Genomic DNA, 16,628 nt, shown 5'->3' on the forward strand with positions numbered 1-16,628 from the left:
GTGATTAATGCGCTTGGCTTCTGAGCTGAAGTACCCGGGTTCATTCTCGTTCACAGCAGCCGCTTTTCAATGGAGGTGAAATGTATAAGTTTCCCGTGTGCTGTGCAATGTTAGTGCATGTTAAAGAATCTCCTGGGTGGCCTAAATTAATTCAGAGGCCTCCACTACGATGTCCCTCATAGCCCATGTGTGTTTCGGGGCGTTAAACTCTACAATTTACAATTTGCCTGTGTGGACGGGATGGATGGACAGACAAAAACAGACACTGGAGACTGGACTCAGGAAAGCAGAAATGCAGCCATGTTATGCATTTCATGCATTCACAAAACTTATGATTGGCTGCTTGCTTAACTGCTCTTGCTTGTTGCTTGCTACAACTGTCAGCAATGTTACTCTTCTGCTTTGGCCACTTGAAGGGCAGTTTGAAGGGCTAGGGCAATGGCTTCAAGCGTGACACTTCGCTAAACTGACTAAAAACACTTTGGGTCCAGCTCAGTTGTTTGTTTGTTAAACTTAAATATTCACTGCTGTGAAATATGTTGAACTGAAATATTATTACACGGGATGGATAGGGAAACTGCTTTTTAGTCTGAAATATTTGTTAGAATCGGTTTCACTCAAGTGAGAGTTTACTGTGAATGGAAGATGTATTTCTCCAATTAAGTTAAGGGACAATAAAAATTACAATTACTGTCGATTGCTGTAAGATTCAAGTGCGATAGGAGGTTATGGTAGTAGAAAAACTGTGGTAATTTTTTATTGCAGCCTTAAAATGCTCTGTTTGAAGCGTTCAGTGTTGCTTCAGTATGAATACACATGGTGCACCATGGATCTCTAAAACAAGGCATTCATAGAAGACTCTATTTGGCCCTTTGATATGCCATTTTTGTTTCCATTGAAAATAATATTTTTCTGCATATATGGTATAGTGAGGCTTTAAGAAAGAAAATCTGTTAGTTTTCCAGTGCAAAACACTAGTGGTTAATTTTTTGCGGGGATGTGCAAAATTTTGTAAGTATCATAATTGATGAAAATGCCGCGACTTGTAAAGTAAACACCCGAAGAACTGTGGAGATAAGTCTTATTTCAAAGGTGCACATTACGCTTTAAATTGGGAGAAAAAAAATGATGTTACTACTGTCAGCAAAGCATGTCTGCACAAAAATGGTGGATGACCAACTGGCCAGGTCACTGTTATGCAAAATAATGTTTACTGTGTTTGTTATATGGCATAAAAAAAGCACTTCATCTGCAACATGAAGGAGAAATTCACTTGAAACAAAGAAATCACTGCTAGGGGCAGTCTACTCTCAGAAAGAAGGTGCAAGTTCGCTTTGTACACGTTTGTGTATATAGGGTTCAAAGGGTTGCTTGTGTGTCCAGAAATTGCAGCGACTCATGCATTTCCAGAGTGGCTGCGCCTGTGTGAACTTGAATTTACTGCACCAACATTGAATAGATATTCTCTTTGTTCCTTAAATTGCTTTTTAAAACCGGCTGCTTATTTTGTAAATGGTCTGAAACTGAAATGTTTTTCAGCGTTTTTAAAAAAACTGATTTTTTTAGGGAACTGTGAATTACTGCATTTTTAATGCTATAATGATGCTCTCAGTTGGATGTTTTTTTACATGTATCTGCCATAAAACTTGTGTCATCTAAGGCAGCAAATACTTAGCACCCAGACATACTGTTGCATGTGTCTTATTGCTGTTCAGAAACTTTTTTTTAACATTGTTTTTGAGTGTGAAAAATTAGTACGCTAAGTATGAAAAATTCTGTAAACTGCAGTCATTATTTTGAAACTACATTTAATTTTGACTGTAGATTTCCTGACTTTTATTAAACTGCAGCATAGGTTTGACTTTCTTGCAGTTTTTTTGCTGGCTGTAGTCTCGTGATGATCTGAAATGTTGAAACGGGTTTTCTCTCTATTTCATTTCTTCCATGGCAGCACAATCGTTGTAGAGCCCTTATGCCGTGCTCAGGTCCTCAAGCATGGAGATATAAGCATTGAGGTAATGGTTTACTTTTCTGTATATGTACTTTCATTCTTGCTAACACGATAGCATTATGGGTCTCATTCAGTGGAAAACCCAATGTCAGCGGCGGCTAGAGCGAAAAATCCCCAGTGAAGCAGGTGGTCTACCTGCCATCTAAGTTACGTGACCTAGTGACGTCATCACAACCTGCCTGCTGTGGCAGGTTGTGCCCCCACCATATTGTGAGCAAACTGGCCGCCATAGCAGATGGCAGTTAAATTAATGATTGGACATGAGCGATTACTCGGGAAGAGCAGCCTGGGTATTGCAAACCACACCGGTGGCTGTGTTTGAAACAGCCACCTGCCGAGGCAGTGGTGCATCACTTAACCGCTGCACTACTGCGCCAGGAGTGGCAGGAGGAATGTCTGCGATCGATGAATGCAAAGTAGAGAATGACTAGTTCTGCATATACGGGCATTTACCCATTAATGCTATGCGTCATACCCTTTAGTGGAATTGGGTGTCCCTCCAGTTGTATGTTTTTCCTTATGATCAGAATGAGGCTTAACACACTAGGATACAAATACCAAATCTTCTAGAGAGTTATGAATGAGTGGTTTTCAGGTGAGAGCCCATGAACTCTTTGGGGTATTTTCAGTCGCTTCTGGGTTCTCCCAAGCTTGTGTTCTTCGCTGAAGCCGCCTATACTCCTCAGCTCATTGATAAGACTTGATGGAGGCACCTGTCCTTGTTCAAGCCAAGCAAAAAATTTGACTCGAGCTTATTTACGGGTTTTTAAACTCAAAGCCTTGTTGAAAGTGTAATGGCATAATGCATGGTGGACTAGTGAAATGAACTGGTGCATTATTTCTTGGATTGCTTGTTGTTTTGTTAACAAAGTAACAATCTCAAAAATTAGCACAGTTGATGGGCATAATTGTGTAACTTGCCCATTGCTGTTGTATTACTTCTGCTGCCTGCTTCCTTAGGCTCCTAAACCTCATTCGCTGGGCCTCTGATGCATTCGTAGTTGAGAACATGGAGGCTTGCTGAGGGTAGTGACCAAGCTGGACTGTTCTGAAATGTGGCCATGCCTATTTAAAGCAAGTAGTTGTTGCCTCATCCAGCCCCCTTCGCCAGAAGCTAAAAACATCAGCTTCTCCTGAAAAAAACAAAACAAAAAACATCGGGCTATGTTACTGCACTGCTCTAAACCAAATAGTCTCGTTAATATGGGGTAATCATTTGTTATCTTCCTCTAATGCTCTTTGGATGGAAGTTAATACATGCCAGGCTGTTATTTTATTTCATCAACTATATTTTATTGCTGAGATTTTTAAGGATGTCATAAACCACTTTTTGTGTTTTTATTTTGCAATGATAGGTCTCATCAATGAGTACTGCATAATACTGTCTTTGTACTTGTGCCACCTCTTTCTGTTTTCAGTTTCTTTCTTCACCTATTTTTTGTTCACAAGTATGTGTTTAAATGTGCGTTTTAGCTGTTATTCCTTGTCTTGTCATTCCTTGTCAAAATAAAACATTTAATTTCCAAAAGAAAGTGCAGTAGTAAAAATAGCATGCAGAATGTCAGTCTGGATAATTGCAATTTGCTTTGTTAGTATTGTGTTAGAAGTCTGTTTGGATATGTGTAATATTCATTAAAAAAAATTAGAAACTGTTACATTTCATTAATTTTCCCTGGTGAACTTTGGGAAAACATTGAAAAAGGTCATGATATCTTTATGGGATATACTAATCTGTTACCATGTCATCATTAAGTCTGTACAGAATAAAAGAATAAAATGTTATGTCATTGCTAACAGAAGTTTTCAGCATGTCCATGTTATCTTTTAATGCAAGATTTGGATTTTTAATGATAGGTAATTGAAACTTATTGAAGGTAACTGAAGATGAAACATGCATTTCGTTTGATTTGAATGTGTCAGTGTGCTGCTTGTGGCGGGAGGAGGTATTAGGAACATATTTCAGACCTGAGGCATTTGAAAGTTAAAATGTTATTTTTCTCTCTGAAGTACAGTAGATGTTAGTGGGTTAACTGTGCTTTAACAAACCATGAAATGGTGATGCCTTCCTCCTTTTATGGTACACAATGATCCTGCAACATGCAACATGCAGTGCTTACTGTGCAGTTTAGAGCTGTGTTTTTTTAACATGAGATGCACTTTTTGGAGAAAATTGGGTCACTTAGCTGTTTGTTTGCATGACAGGTCGGCAAATCTAAGAGGAAGAGGATTGGACTGGAGTTGGATGCTGTGCGACTTTCCCTGTTCTCTCATCGCTTTATGAGCATTGCTGAGCAAATGGGAAAGTGAGTATGCTTTGTACAGTGGGGATTCTTTCTGTTTTTAGAGCTCATTATGGTGTCAAGTTATTCTCAATTTTGTTGTACATGTCATTATTGCTAATTAGCATTAGGTAGCTTTAATTTTGTCTTCTTTTTCTACTGTAGTAGTGGAACATTGGTTCTTTTCTGCTGTAGTGTTGGGGCAGTGATCTGTTGTAAAAAAAATGACAAAAGAGCTGTAAAGTGTCTCTAAAAAGTATGCTCATCTGAAATATGTAACGTAAAGGAAGAATGAAAAAAAAAAAGTGGTTCATAAACCATCAGCATCATTTTCTTAATTCTGTCTAGTGGGCTTGGCCAATGTAGCTCTTGTATGAAAAATGGCATTGTGAATGAACATATAGATGCTCCAGCTCGTGCTGTTTAGCTTGAATGCTGTAGTATTACAATGAATATCAAGTTGTTAGAGCGTTTTGTGTACTAGTAAAACTTTACTGTCCGGCAGAATGTGTGAATGAAAAGTTGTATGTTCATATTCAAAAAAGCAGCATGAAAGGTCTGTGGGCATGAATGAAAACAGTACTTACAGGCTCAGGTCCTATTACCATCCTTTTCTCCATCATTCTTTTGTGTTCTAAATTTGAATAAGTTTACTGACCATTATTACACATTCCAAAGTGAAGAAACCAATCAAATTGCGAACTTATTTTGAGCACTCTTCTAGATTTAGTCATAAGCTTACAGAAACAGTGTAAATGTTTGTGATGGCATGTTTTGCATCACTGCATATTTATGTGTACGTATGTGTGTGCCCTTTCAGCTTGCTTAAATTCACTATATATCCGAAAGTGAATTTTTTATTTAGTACAAGTGCACATTTCACATACTATGTTCCTTGCAGGATTCTTCAAAGAACATCTGTATCAACAAACATTAAGGTACAGTCCCATTTTTCTTATTGTCTTTGAGAGTGGACTCGAGGAAGCAATTGAAAATGAAGCTTGAGCGTACATTGATTTTTATGCAGTTGTTGACTTCTACCAAAATAAACGGTGCCTGTGACAACATAAGAATTGATGTCGAAAGAAAATGTTTGTAAGAGTCAGTCATTTGGAAATGCTGTGGGATATATATACTGGAATCTAACTGGACAAAATTGGAGCAATACCTTTCTTTTATTTTATGCTAGCTTGACAAAATACTTTTGCTGCTCACAGTATTTGTATCCTTTTTTAGCATTACATACATGCTTTTATTGTCAAAGGATGAACCTCATGCTTTGAGCATGCCAAGTTGCTGACTGTCTGGGCATCATATTAGTGGCTTGATGGAAAATGCTTAGTTGTAAGCTGTACAAATGAGACAAAATTGCTCAAGTTGTAAATGGTTTTTTTCCTTTGTGAATGGCATATATGTCAATATTAAGGTTATAAATAAAAATGTCATCATTCCTTCACAGACGTTACATTTCTTGCAGATGTTACATTTACTCAATTAGGTGCTCATTGAAATTGACTTAATCAGCCTCATCTTCCACATTCTGGTAATTTTTTAGTCTTGAAGCACATTTGATGAAATGGCACTTAATTTTTGGAGAGGTATCCTTAGGTGTGCTGTGTATTAGTAGTTTGCAAAAAAATTTTACTTATGTAGGAATGGATTAGTCATTGGATGAAAAAATTTGTCGAGAATGTTAGTCACTTTAAGTGGAGTGCATTGGCATTGCATTTAACCGCAGCATTACCTTTTGACTTCCTTATGACAAGCAACAGAATGGTTTGCTGTCTTTACCTCCCATGAGTATGTAATTATAATTACTAATAACCATGAATGTAGCTTTTTAAATTGTTTTGTGTTGCATTTAACCATTACATGGTGTACAGTTTCACTAGTGTACAAACAAAACATTCTGTTTGGTAAGTTGTTCAGTGGCCTATGAGTAAAATCATTTGGTAGTCATTTCAGAGTTATCGGAACAAAAACAAAAAGTCAGTTTTCTATTTGGGATTGTACTAATGAGCTACTGCTTTCATTGAAAGCTGTGCAATTCTAGTATTGATCCAAAAATTTTGTAATAGGTTTTATTGCATTTTGAAACACTTCAAGCAATAAGCTTCATATACTTGCTTAGACATTCTTTCATGAAATGTAATTGGAAAAGATGTTTGTGTTCATTGAATTCTATCGTTGTTCCCCACATAGGACAAATTATTTTTCTTGCATATTAAATGCGGAAGCATTGTTATGGGTCAAGGCCTGTTCAAATTACAGTGACATTTTCTCTAAAATTTGGGAGTTATGAGCCTATATTTAGGCATACTATATTTGTTCATTTTATTTAGTAAAATTTGACCTTAGTACCACATGTACATGATGCATGTCTGACTGTTCATACTTTAGGAGTCGGAAAGTTACCTAAAGCTGGCACACTCAGCAGAGTCTTATAGCCGTGATGCTAGTTCTGGATAATACAATTTTGGACTCAAGCACATTTTTGGGTTATTTGGGTGATAGCTTGCTCTTTTGTACAGACGTCCAGAACATGATAGGTGGTTTCAAAAATTTTATTAGTAGCATCTGTACTGCTTGTACTGTAACTTTGTAGTAGGTTGTTTGTGTGGTTTTTCTTAGCTTCTTCATAATGTATATTTCATGAAAAATGATGCCAAAATGTTGAAATATCTTGTGGTTTTACATTGTATCAAATAAGGAACTAGTAATGTACTTGATAGGCTGCTGCTGTTAAAAGCTATGCATATGGTACTGAGCAGTGCTTGATTAACTGCACTTGTTTTGAAGAAAAGCTGCTAACTCATGATGAGCTGAGCTTGTTGTTAACTGCGAAGAAGCTGCAAGGTGTTGTGGCTTGCTTGTATTTGCTTGTGTTAGAAATAGGTTACAACGATGCAAACTTACGATGCAGGAAAGACTTGATTTTTCCTGTGCACTTTTTGGTCCTGATGGTGGCCTTGTGTGCAATGCACCACACATCCCTGTCCACCTTGGAGCCATGCAAGAAGCTGTCCAGTACCAGGTAATTATACTGCTTTCACTTTTAGGCATGCAGTACAGTATTGCTTTTTGTCATGTGGCAGCTTGTTAAGCCCATAAGTTCCACTTTTAATTTTGCATGTGCAACAACAAATGAGCAGTATCTCATTAAAAATGAGCCAAATGCTGAAACAGAGCTTATGAGAGATTTTTTGCGTATGAGGTGTGCTCTAAGAGAGGATATGGCCTACACCGCGGTCAGACGAGAATGAACCAATTTGGGTACACCTCGCCCTTAGAAAGAATGCATTTTGAATAAAAAAAAATGCAAGTGCAAGTCATGTTTTATTCAGTATGAGCCTAATCCAGATCAGTAAGCAAATAGTAGAAGGCTTACTAGGACATCGCATGTGTCAGCAAACTGTGTACTGCGCTGATCATTTGCCATGCGAATACTGTGTTCTGAGTGGGCTATTTCGGTTTTTACACTACATATTTGTGATGGAGGTTAACAGGCACGAAGGAATAGGTGACCAGAAATGTTCAAAGACCCAAGAAACAAATTACAAGTGCCGCACAAAACATATGACTAAAGCAGGGCTTCTCAGACTGGGTCCTGTGAAATGTTTTGGCTGCTTGGGACGCTTTTCATGCTCCCTGAGCACCAAAATCCACAGATGGCTCAGTCTCCATGTTTTCTGTATCACTTTATTTTGGAACTAATACTCTGAATGCTTGCATCATACAGTTTTAGTATGTAGCCAGTCATAACTGAATTAGGGAATTCTTATGTGGCGGGGGCTGTGTCTTTAAGCAGGAAGATATGGAAGCCAAACCAGATAGGGTTCCTCAGTACCTTTTGTAAGCTGGTAAGGTTTCCTGAGGCAGAAATATTGAGAAACCTTTGACGCATTCGTGGCGCTGCCCAAGCGTACTCTCAAGAAGGACGTGCTTGCTTTAAGAAGTGAATGAACGTGCAGGTAGGAATGCCTGCAGGCACATATAGGAAATATGCATACACAGGAAAACCACTACAGCTGCAAGCCCTGGATAACCTGCTCACAAAGAATGTTGGGACAACAAGAAACAGCATGATTCCCTGCAGGAATTTTTTAGTATCATAAAAGGGAATCATGGAATGAGATAAAGAGACTTGCATGTTTAGTCTCTGGTGCACCCAGCGATGTGGCAGGTCCACTGTGGATACCTAGCTGAGGTTGTTTGAAGTCAAGTAGGTGTACCATGAGCAGTAGATGTATGCCTCTCATCCACTTTGTTCCTTATGTTTATTCCCACAGTGTTTTAAGCAAAGGCTGTGCTCATCTTTTTCTTTCTTTGTGTATGATGTGCAGGTTGCTTAAAGCAAAATACTGAAAACTAAGTGATACAACTATGCTGCATCATACCTATATGAGCCAAATGCCATCTTTAGACAACAATTGCTACAAAAAAATCCTCTTAAATTTGGTAATATATTTGGTTTCTAATATTGTGGTAGATCATTTTGCACATGTAAAGAACATGTAAAATTTCTCCAGAATTGTTGACCATTGGGTGTCTGTAAGACTTTTGCTTTTTTCTTGATCTCTGTTAACATGCATTTGGCTCACTTTAAAAAAATTCCTCAAACACACACATGTTCATTTACAACTAATGTTGTAATACATACCGTATTTACTCGAATGTAACGCGGCCACGATTGTAACGCGAGGGTCGACTTTTCGGGTGTGAAAAGGGGGAAAAAAAACAAAAACTATGATTGTAACGCGAGTGTAGACTTCGGGCGTGCGACAGAAAAACCGAAAGAACCCGAATGTGACGCGAGGAACTGACATCGCACAGTTCTGAGGGTCAAAGACAACTTTATTGAAATACAAGCCGAACAGACATTCCTATACACCCTCATCCTCACGGCAGTTGTCGCCGTCATTGTCATCATCACAGCTTGACTCTTCTTTGTCATGAGCTGCCTCCCACAGCAGGTCGTCCTCGCTTCCGTCTAGAGCATTTGAAATTGAGCATTTCTTAAATGCACGGTAGCCCAAATCATCAGGCAGCCCGTACCAGGCTGCTGAAACCCAGTGGGCAACGGTAGACGCGCTTGGGCATTTCAGCCTACCTGCAGGTGTTGCTGTTGATCCGCTTTCAGTCCATTCCCAGTATAATTGTCGCAAGCGATCCTTGTAGGGCTTGTCCATCATGCAAACGTCCAGAGGCTGGAGAATGGAGGTCATGTCACCCGGTATTCGGTCGTTCCAGCGACATTGGTGGCGCCACGCAGCCTCTTCCTGAGGCGGCGAGCCGGTGATCGCTCTGCACGGTGCGTGCAATCGCAGTGGTTTGGAGCCAAAGATACGCGTCAAAAATGAACATATTCTCTTATTCTACAATCTGCGGACATTCCAAATATCAAACATGTTGTTTCTGCCAACACGTAAAGAGTTCAAAAAGCAGTGATTAAGTTCATTCTGCAAGTTGGTAACGAGTTTCAGTCCAATAACCCGTCTGTTAATCAGCGACGTATGCTGTTGTTGCCACGACACCGTGTCGTCAATGCATTCCTATTCGGAGTTTTGTTCATGCTACCAGCGTAGCCTATTACAGCTGCATGAAAGCAGTGCAGAGCTTAAACACAGCTGATATGGAGTATATTGGTTATATTTTAAGGCGGACGTTTGCATCAAACAGATTTTTCATCACGCTTCAGTCCATTCTGGTCTAGATTAAACACAGCTTTCTGGCCACGACGTGGTTGCTAAAGAGGGATATGAATGGCAAGAACTTCACAATTGTACCTTCATTCTTCGGATATAATGCGTAAAGGGTATGAATAATTGCAAACGCTTCTTGGCAACTGTAGTCTGCTCACTCGATCACAGTGTTTTCCCCCACTAGTCAAAAACACATTTTGAGCGCTAATTTCGACTGTATTATAAAGCTCGAATGGCCCCCTGGCTGCTGCTTCTAGCAACAGCTACACTGCCTCTTTTTTTACCGCATATGTGACCAACGTACACTGCAGACGGACTATAATCGGATGCAATTAAATCTGCAGTAAAGCTACCGCCCACATTCAGGGTCACCGAACAGAATTCCTCCGTGAGAAAATGTAGATACTGGTGAAACTTTTCTGTTTACGTAGAGAAGCAGTCAATCACCCGTCGAAATTGTAGGGTCAAGGATTTTGACGTTTCTGGCTTGTTTGATGCAGTCGAACATTAAAAAGTTGATTTTGATCACTGTTGTAATTGGTAAGTGTTGTAACATTACGCTGCGGACCATGGTCAGTGTTACCAACTGCTGATTTTTTATTTTTGTTTTCAGTTGTGTCATAATATCAGCACGCAATAAATACACATACCGTATTTACACGAGTAAGGGCCACACTCGTGTAGGCACGAAATATAGCATCAGACTTTCTGGGTCATTAAAGTAGTTTATTTGCGCTTTTGGGTGAGTGCCGAAAGAAGAAGAAAGTGAACGCGCAAAAAATTACACTTTAAAATGTTCGTCGCACTTCATCATGCTGAGTTCGCAAGTTTCAACGCCGACGGGGTTTTCGCGCGCGGCACTTGCGAACTAGCGATTCCATGCTCATATCGATAAAAATTTATTTTGAGCCTGTAATGCAGCCAAACTCAAGCGTAGGATCTTATTAATAACCAAGAATCATTTACTGCTGCTTATCTAGACTCTAAAAATTGCACCAGAGGTGCCACAACGTCAAGAAGCCGCTTTGCTTTGTAGAGACGCACGCTATGGCATCGGCGCCATCACTGCCTCGTCCACCATGTCGCACTGCCGCCGCGCCACCTATAGGAGCTGGAATGACCGAATAACGAGATGCGTTCGGTCACGTTGTAGCTTTTGTTTGACGCCGGGTGTCAGGTGACCTCGGAAAGAGTCCAGAACCAATATTGGTTCCGGATGCAGCAATGCGCCTGACCTTCGGTCCCACACGCTTTGAATCCAATCTATGACAAGATTAGAGTCCATCCAACCTTTTTCGTGACAGCGCACGATAACGTCTTTCGGGAAAGTTTCCTTCGGGATCGTCTTCTGGCGAAAAATGATGAATGGAGGGAGCTTGCGGCCGTCAGCCAAACATGCCAGCATAAAGGTAATCCGATTTTTTTCGTTGCCTGTGCTTCTAAGGCGAACTTCATGCTCACCAGACTTGTGCACTGTTCTGGACATAGGCATGTCCAGATACACGGTGGTCTGGTCGGCATTGCCGATATGTCCAAGTAGCATGTTGGTAGAGTGACGAAGATCGATGACGTGGCGCTGGAACTCTCGAAGTTTTGATTCGAAGTCCCCGGGCAGCTTCTGGCAAATAGAAGTCATGCGTCGAAGGGAGAACCCGGCCCATCGCATAAACTTCTGCACCCAGCCTTGTGATGCCTTAAACTGGTTTTGGGTCAAACTCGTGTCCCGCGCAAGCTCCTGTGCTTTGCAATGAAGCATTTCAATGCTTACTCCAAGTAGTTGGGAACGTTGCTCGCTAATGAACTCTGCAAGGCGACGCTCCAACTCCGGGAAGCGGCCTTTCTTGGGCCCCCGAAAGCCTTTTCGCAGGCTGTTGTAGTTAAACAATTCCTCGCAATGTTTCCTCCATCCCCTGATTGTTGATTCGTTGACGTCCAGATGTCTTGCAGCCGCTGAATTTCCCACTTTCTCAGCAAGAAGAATAGCGTTGCGCTTGAAGCCAGCTGTATACTGAGCGCGTGAGCACGCCATTCCACTTGAAGACAACTCGACCATTTGATGGGGATAGGCCTAAGACTCGAAGCACGGGACGCACAGCTACACGCACTGGCACCAAACACGAGAAAGAGCAAACAAAGCACGCTGCTCCATGCCCTGCTGCCTGTTAGTCACGTGGCCAGGTTTTTGCATCAGTTGCAAGGATTAACAGACAGGTGGCGGTGGGATCGCTCGCTCCTTTGCTGGCGTCTTGGCGGCGATTGCGAGCGCTCGGTGCCTCCGAGATGGCTGTTTGATTTTGTGGTCACGGAGGCCACACAACCTTGCTACAGGTTGCGAGCATTCGTGAAGAGGTGGCGCCCTCTCATCGCGCCAGTGACTCTAGCTGGCGTCTACTCTTGTTGGCTTGTTCTCACTGGCGTCGTTTTTTGTTTTTTTTCGTTTGCGATTAAGTGTCCGCTTTGTCCTAGTAGTTGTGACCTGTGGTTCGCGTACTGGTTAACTGGCGAGTTGGAGCATTACCCCCTGAACAGGGGGTAATGGTTTGAGTGTGTGATTTCGAATGACCAGTACGATCAATGCACACATTTGACACATGAAATGATTTTAATAGTGTGTGTTTGGTGCTCTTCATAGCGTTTTTAAACCTAGTATTCGATTGTAACGCGGGGGGTGAGATTTCCTTTCTACTTTCGGTAAAAAAACTCGCATTACATTCGAGTAAATACGGTAACTACATATGGTGGTTATGCAGCTGTTGTATAAGTAATTTACTTTTGAAAATTTTTAATAATTCTTTTAGTTTTTTTGCCAGCATAAGTTATTCATTACCATAGATCTACAATGTTGAAGCCTCAAGGCTGACATAGTAGTCGATGCTTCATGCTCTGTGCACTGTGGTAAAAAAAAAAGAAAAAACCTTTAATATTTTGTCATGATATGGCTTATAAAGCTGAAAAAGACTTTTTTATTTGATTTTATTTTGTTTGAAGTGTAGTAGGCAGACCTGAATAGCAAGAATATGTAATGGCTTCACGCAAGGTGCTATTGGTTGGTGCTAATATGTTGGTAGCTTCTTTTTAGTTAAGCAAACTTTGGTGTTTCCTTGACCCTGCTTTTCTAGGCTGAAATTCCAAGAGGGCTTGATTAGTACATACTTACTGCTTGCTGCATATTTACCTTCTAGCACAAGTTATTGAGCAGAGTGTGAACACAAATTTCAGTTTGCTCTACCTTGAAGTTCTGCTAGGGTAATACACATTCCTCTTCACCCAATAGGGAAGCTTGTCTAAGGGAGAAAACAGCATGTCAAATGCAGTATGCGTAATGACAAAGCTTCCCTGAGCAAACAAATCAACTGAAAAGTTCATGGATTATACTTTTGAAGCCTAAAAATAAAATCGGCTCATAAGAAAATGAAATATTTTAGATTATTTAGTGCTTATGTAAATGACACAAAGTAGGTCTAAGGATGTTGCTGCTGTTTGGTTGTTTGGTAGGGTCCCTAGTTTTAGGAATGTGCCTGCATTGTTAGGATGGGCTGCAGGTGGCTCTTTATTAACATTCTGCATTGGCATTTATTGACTGAAACCAAATTTACTGTAAGTAAGATGCCTTAGCTGTGCTACTTGTGAGTGATCAAACCCTGATTGTATCCTTTTTTTTTTTTGCTTTTGATCATTGCAGCTGTCGCATTGTTAATCATGTATGATGCATCATGCTCTTTTTTTTCTGTGTTCTTCTCGGACAGCTTAAATACAATCCTATTAGCTGTGCTGTCATGCTTGGTGTTATTTATTCTGAGAAGCTTATGTTACAAAAGCCCTGCAGACAGCTAGTTAGGGTTTATTGAGATGAATAGTTTGCTCCCACATGGTGATGTAAAAAGCACATTGTTCTCATTTTTCTAAATCACTTAGTTTATAAGCAATCTCTTCCTGTTTACCCAGTTAGTGCAATGATCAGTGACTATTGTTTGAAGGCAAGTTGTTCCTTGCCACCGTTTTTCATGCTACCAAGACTTGGGATTTGGAAGTGTTCAGATTTTGTTTATGCTGAAAAGTTAGTGTAGATTGAAAGGTTAGTTCACAAGGAGTGTGTTGATAGATGCCAAGTTAATATTCTCTTGGGAGTGCGGATTCCATTCACAGATTACATATAAAGAGATCGAAACATAAACCGTGTTGATGTGAAATCTGTATTTGTGCAGTTGTTAAGTTTGTGCTTAGTCTTAGGGCCATGATGGATAGTTCAAAAGCCGACACAAAAATTTCTGATTTAAAACTTGCCCACTGACTGCAAGTAGTCCAGGAATAGATGTAAGTTCTAAATGTGTTGTGAATGAATCTGTCTGTTTATGCTTTTTACCTTCTGTTTTGCCATCTTGTTCAATGATAGTATGCATAATATTGTGCATAATATGTGTTACCCTCTGGGATATTTTTAGGCAATGCTTTAAGCTGTTCTTGCTCCTGCCATGTGTTTTTAATGTTTCATTCTTCTTTCACCTGTTTTTCGCAGTTGTCTCCACCGCTTTGCAGCAGCCTCATTTAATTTAAAGTGTACTCTACATGAGCGGGTTTGGTTAGCTTATGTTTATTTGCTGATCAAAGAATGGCTGTGAGATGATAGGATTTCAGCTTTTCAATGCTGTAATATAGTGTAAAAAGATGAATTCATACATTGTGCATTTTAATTCCTTTTTTGTGCATACTTGCATATTTCACAAAGCTTGCCTTGCAACACCTAAATGTAGCCATTGACTGAGCTTGCAAATTATGTGTGTTAGTTGGAGGCTCTGCACAGAATTTTACTTTAGTTTTGGTGTCTGACAACATTTGGTACTTAAACTCTTGCAGATGATGATGTTGGGCGATAACCTTGCACCTGGTGATGTGCTCCTGTCAAATCATCCTCATGCTGGTGGCAGCCATTTACCTGATCTCACAATCATCACCCCGGTATGTTGACTTGCTTATATGTGTTCATGTTAGAAAGAATGTATAGTGAGGCACTGGTGGTCATGCAAAAACAGTAATGTGTGTTTTGCCTCATGTAATTTTAACTGCATTTTTTGGCATAACTGTAGCGTTTCTTTCACAGATATTTATTTTAAAAACTGTGGGAGATACATCAGTGCTGTCTGTTGAGCTGGATTTTACAGCCAGGTGAACTTAATGTACCTCATATGGATGAATAATTAGATGGTTGATTAACTAATAAGATTTATTATTTTTAATTTAGGGGGAAAGGTTATATTGTGAAATAAATGGCTGTCAACATCAAAGGTGGGCCCTGTCTTTAAATTTTTATTCGCAGTCTGGTTCAAAATATTGAACGTCAAAAATACACATTTGAATGCTCATTGAGTTGGCTTTCCCGCGTTGCATATTTATAAAATGATGTCGCTGCGCATCGTCACCGAAATCAATTTAACTTTTTTTTACATCATCAAATACACCAACTGCATTTGTATTTGATGCATAACAAGTGCGAGAGACTCCATTTTATAACTATGCCATGCAGGAAAGCCAACTCAATGAGCTTTCAAATGTGTATTTTTGACGTCCGATATTGCGAACCACGTTGCTGATAATGAAAATTTAAAAACAGGGCTCACCTTCGATGTAGACAGCCATCAATTTTGAAACATGATCTTTCCCCCTAAAATCAAAAATAAAAAAGTTTATTAGCTAATTTAAGTTGATTGTCTGATAATTGATCCATATGAGGTACGTAATGTCTGCCTGCTGTACAGTCCACATCTCAACAGATGGCACTGATATCTCACAGTTCTTAAAATAAAAATCTGTATAGGTTACAAAAAAATCACTCTGTAGATTTTCAGCTTGTAACATTGTGGTATATTCCTTTTTATTAATTTCAATATTTGGCATGTGTGATGCTTCACTTGGTGTTGTATTCTTGGCCTCAAGCATTGATTAAATGTTGGATGTCAAGCTACTTTCATTATTTGTTTGCAAACTGTGCACGGTTATAAAATCTATAATGTTCACTGCTTTTAAAGTGGTCACTAATTGCAACCGTCTACTATAACCAAAGTGTGTGCAACCCGCTTGCCGTGGCTCATTGACTTTGGAGTTTGGCTGCTGATCCCAAGGTTGCAGGTTTGATTCCCGTATTTTGATGGAGGTTAAATTCAAGAAAAGAATCGTGTTCTGTGTGATGTCAGCGTGTGTTATAGAGCCCCGGTTGGTCTAAATTATCCGGAGGCCTCCACTGTGGTGTTTCTCATAGCCCATGTGTCACTTTGGGACATTAAACCTCACAATTTACATAAGTTTGTGCCATAGTACAAAAAAAAATAACATGGAAATGTTAAGCTGCCTTATCAGCATGCAGTGCAGTGTGGCCAGCAGTTACCACTAGCGCTTGTTCATGTTGAACTATCATTCAGAACATGAGGCTTAATCAGGATCATTTTTAGAGATTCATTAGCCATCCTGGTAGTGCATGTTTCTGCATACACGTATTTCTTGATTTGTATTCATAGAATAGAGATGATGACTATTTTGCACCATATTTTGCGGCATAACTTCAAAAGGGCTGAGGCATTGTTGGTTGATCCCTTCAGTGATCCTTGGCCATTGGAGGCTTGGTGATGATGGTTTGATTTTAAT

The 16,628-nt window shown here is 39.9% G+C and overlaps 1 protein-coding gene across 1 annotated transcript in view; it reads left to right on the forward strand.

The window, feature by feature from the left end:
- The window catches only part of LOC144114071 (5-oxoprolinase), a 99,867-nt gene that overhangs the window by 45,630 nt on the left and 37,609 nt on the right, over positions 1-16,628 (forward strand). Inside the window, exons 18-22 of the mRNA XM_077647529.1 lie at positions 1,952-2,015; positions 4,214-4,314; positions 5,192-5,228; positions 7,214-7,324; positions 14,847-14,948. Coding sequence (XP_077503655.1) covers positions 1,952-2,015; positions 4,214-4,314; positions 5,192-5,228; positions 7,214-7,324; positions 14,847-14,948 — 415 coding nt within the window. The remainder of the gene's footprint in view (positions 1-1,951; positions 2,016-4,213; positions 4,315-5,191; positions 5,229-7,213; positions 7,325-14,846; positions 14,949-16,628) is intronic.

Source organism: Amblyomma americanum, chromosome 1 (genome assembly GCF_052857255.1).
Source record: "Amblyomma americanum isolate KBUSLIRL-KWMA chromosome 1, ASM5285725v1, whole genome shotgun sequence".
Classification (NCBI taxonomy): Eukaryota; Metazoa; Arthropoda; class Arachnida; order Ixodida; family Ixodidae; genus Amblyomma; species Amblyomma americanum.